This window comes from Phaethon lepturus, unplaced genomic scaffold, assembly GCF_000687285.1.
Source record: "Phaethon lepturus isolate BGI_N335 unplaced genomic scaffold, ASM68728v1 scaffold28299, whole genome shotgun sequence".
Classification (NCBI taxonomy): Eukaryota; Metazoa; Chordata; class Aves; order Phaethontiformes; family Phaethontidae; genus Phaethon; species Phaethon lepturus.
Window position 1 is genome coordinate 633 of NW_010565988.1, and position 592 is coordinate 1224.

At 50.0% G+C, this 592-nt stretch overlaps 1 protein-coding gene across 1 annotated transcript in view; it reads left to right on the plus strand.

Moving 5' to 3' along the window:
- Positions 1-506: 506 nt before the first annotated feature.
- Positions 507-592, plus strand: part of RSPO1 (R-spondin 1) — a gene marked incomplete at its 5' end in the record, with an annotated part of 3614 nt that continues 3528 nt past the window's right edge. The window contains one exon of the mRNA XM_010295352.1: positions 507-579. Coding sequence (XP_010293654.1) covers positions 507-579 — 73 coding nt within the window. The remainder of the gene's footprint in view (positions 580-592) is intronic.

The window sequence follows — 592 nt, forward strand, 5'->3', positions numbered from 1 at the left end:
AGGCAGCAGGGGAGCTGCCGGGGTCTCGGGCCACTGCAGGGGGAGAGGGAAGTTTTCTTACCTCTCGGTCTGGCATGTGAACACTGCAGTGCTCCATGCTTGCTTTTGAAGTGTAATAAACACAGTATTTAAAAGAATACATATTTTAAATACACAGCTCTTCTATAAACAAGGACACTGCTTGCATAATAAACTAATAAAAATAACCTGCATTCTAGCCTGCAAAGAATGCTATTGCTTTCAAAACAAGCACCATTTTATATAATTAAAAGCAGAAAATTCTCAAGACATGGGATTGAGTATTTTTCTTGGGCTGAACTTAGGAGCTGAGAACACGTCTCTATTTTGAGGGTAGTGAAATCTCCTGCACTGCCAGAAATAGTTAACGTAAGTGGGGTCAGAGCGAGATCTAGCTCGGGACACAGCCTGGCCTGAAGCGTAGCGCAGAATGAGTCAGGCAGTTTTGCTCCAGCACGGTGCAGCTCTGGTCCCCGCTCGTCCTGCAGCGTGCCCGTAGCTCGGCGGGTCGGCACCACCAGCTCCGAGAGGGGACGTGGCGGGAGGCGCTGGCCCACCCGGGTGCGTGTCCCTC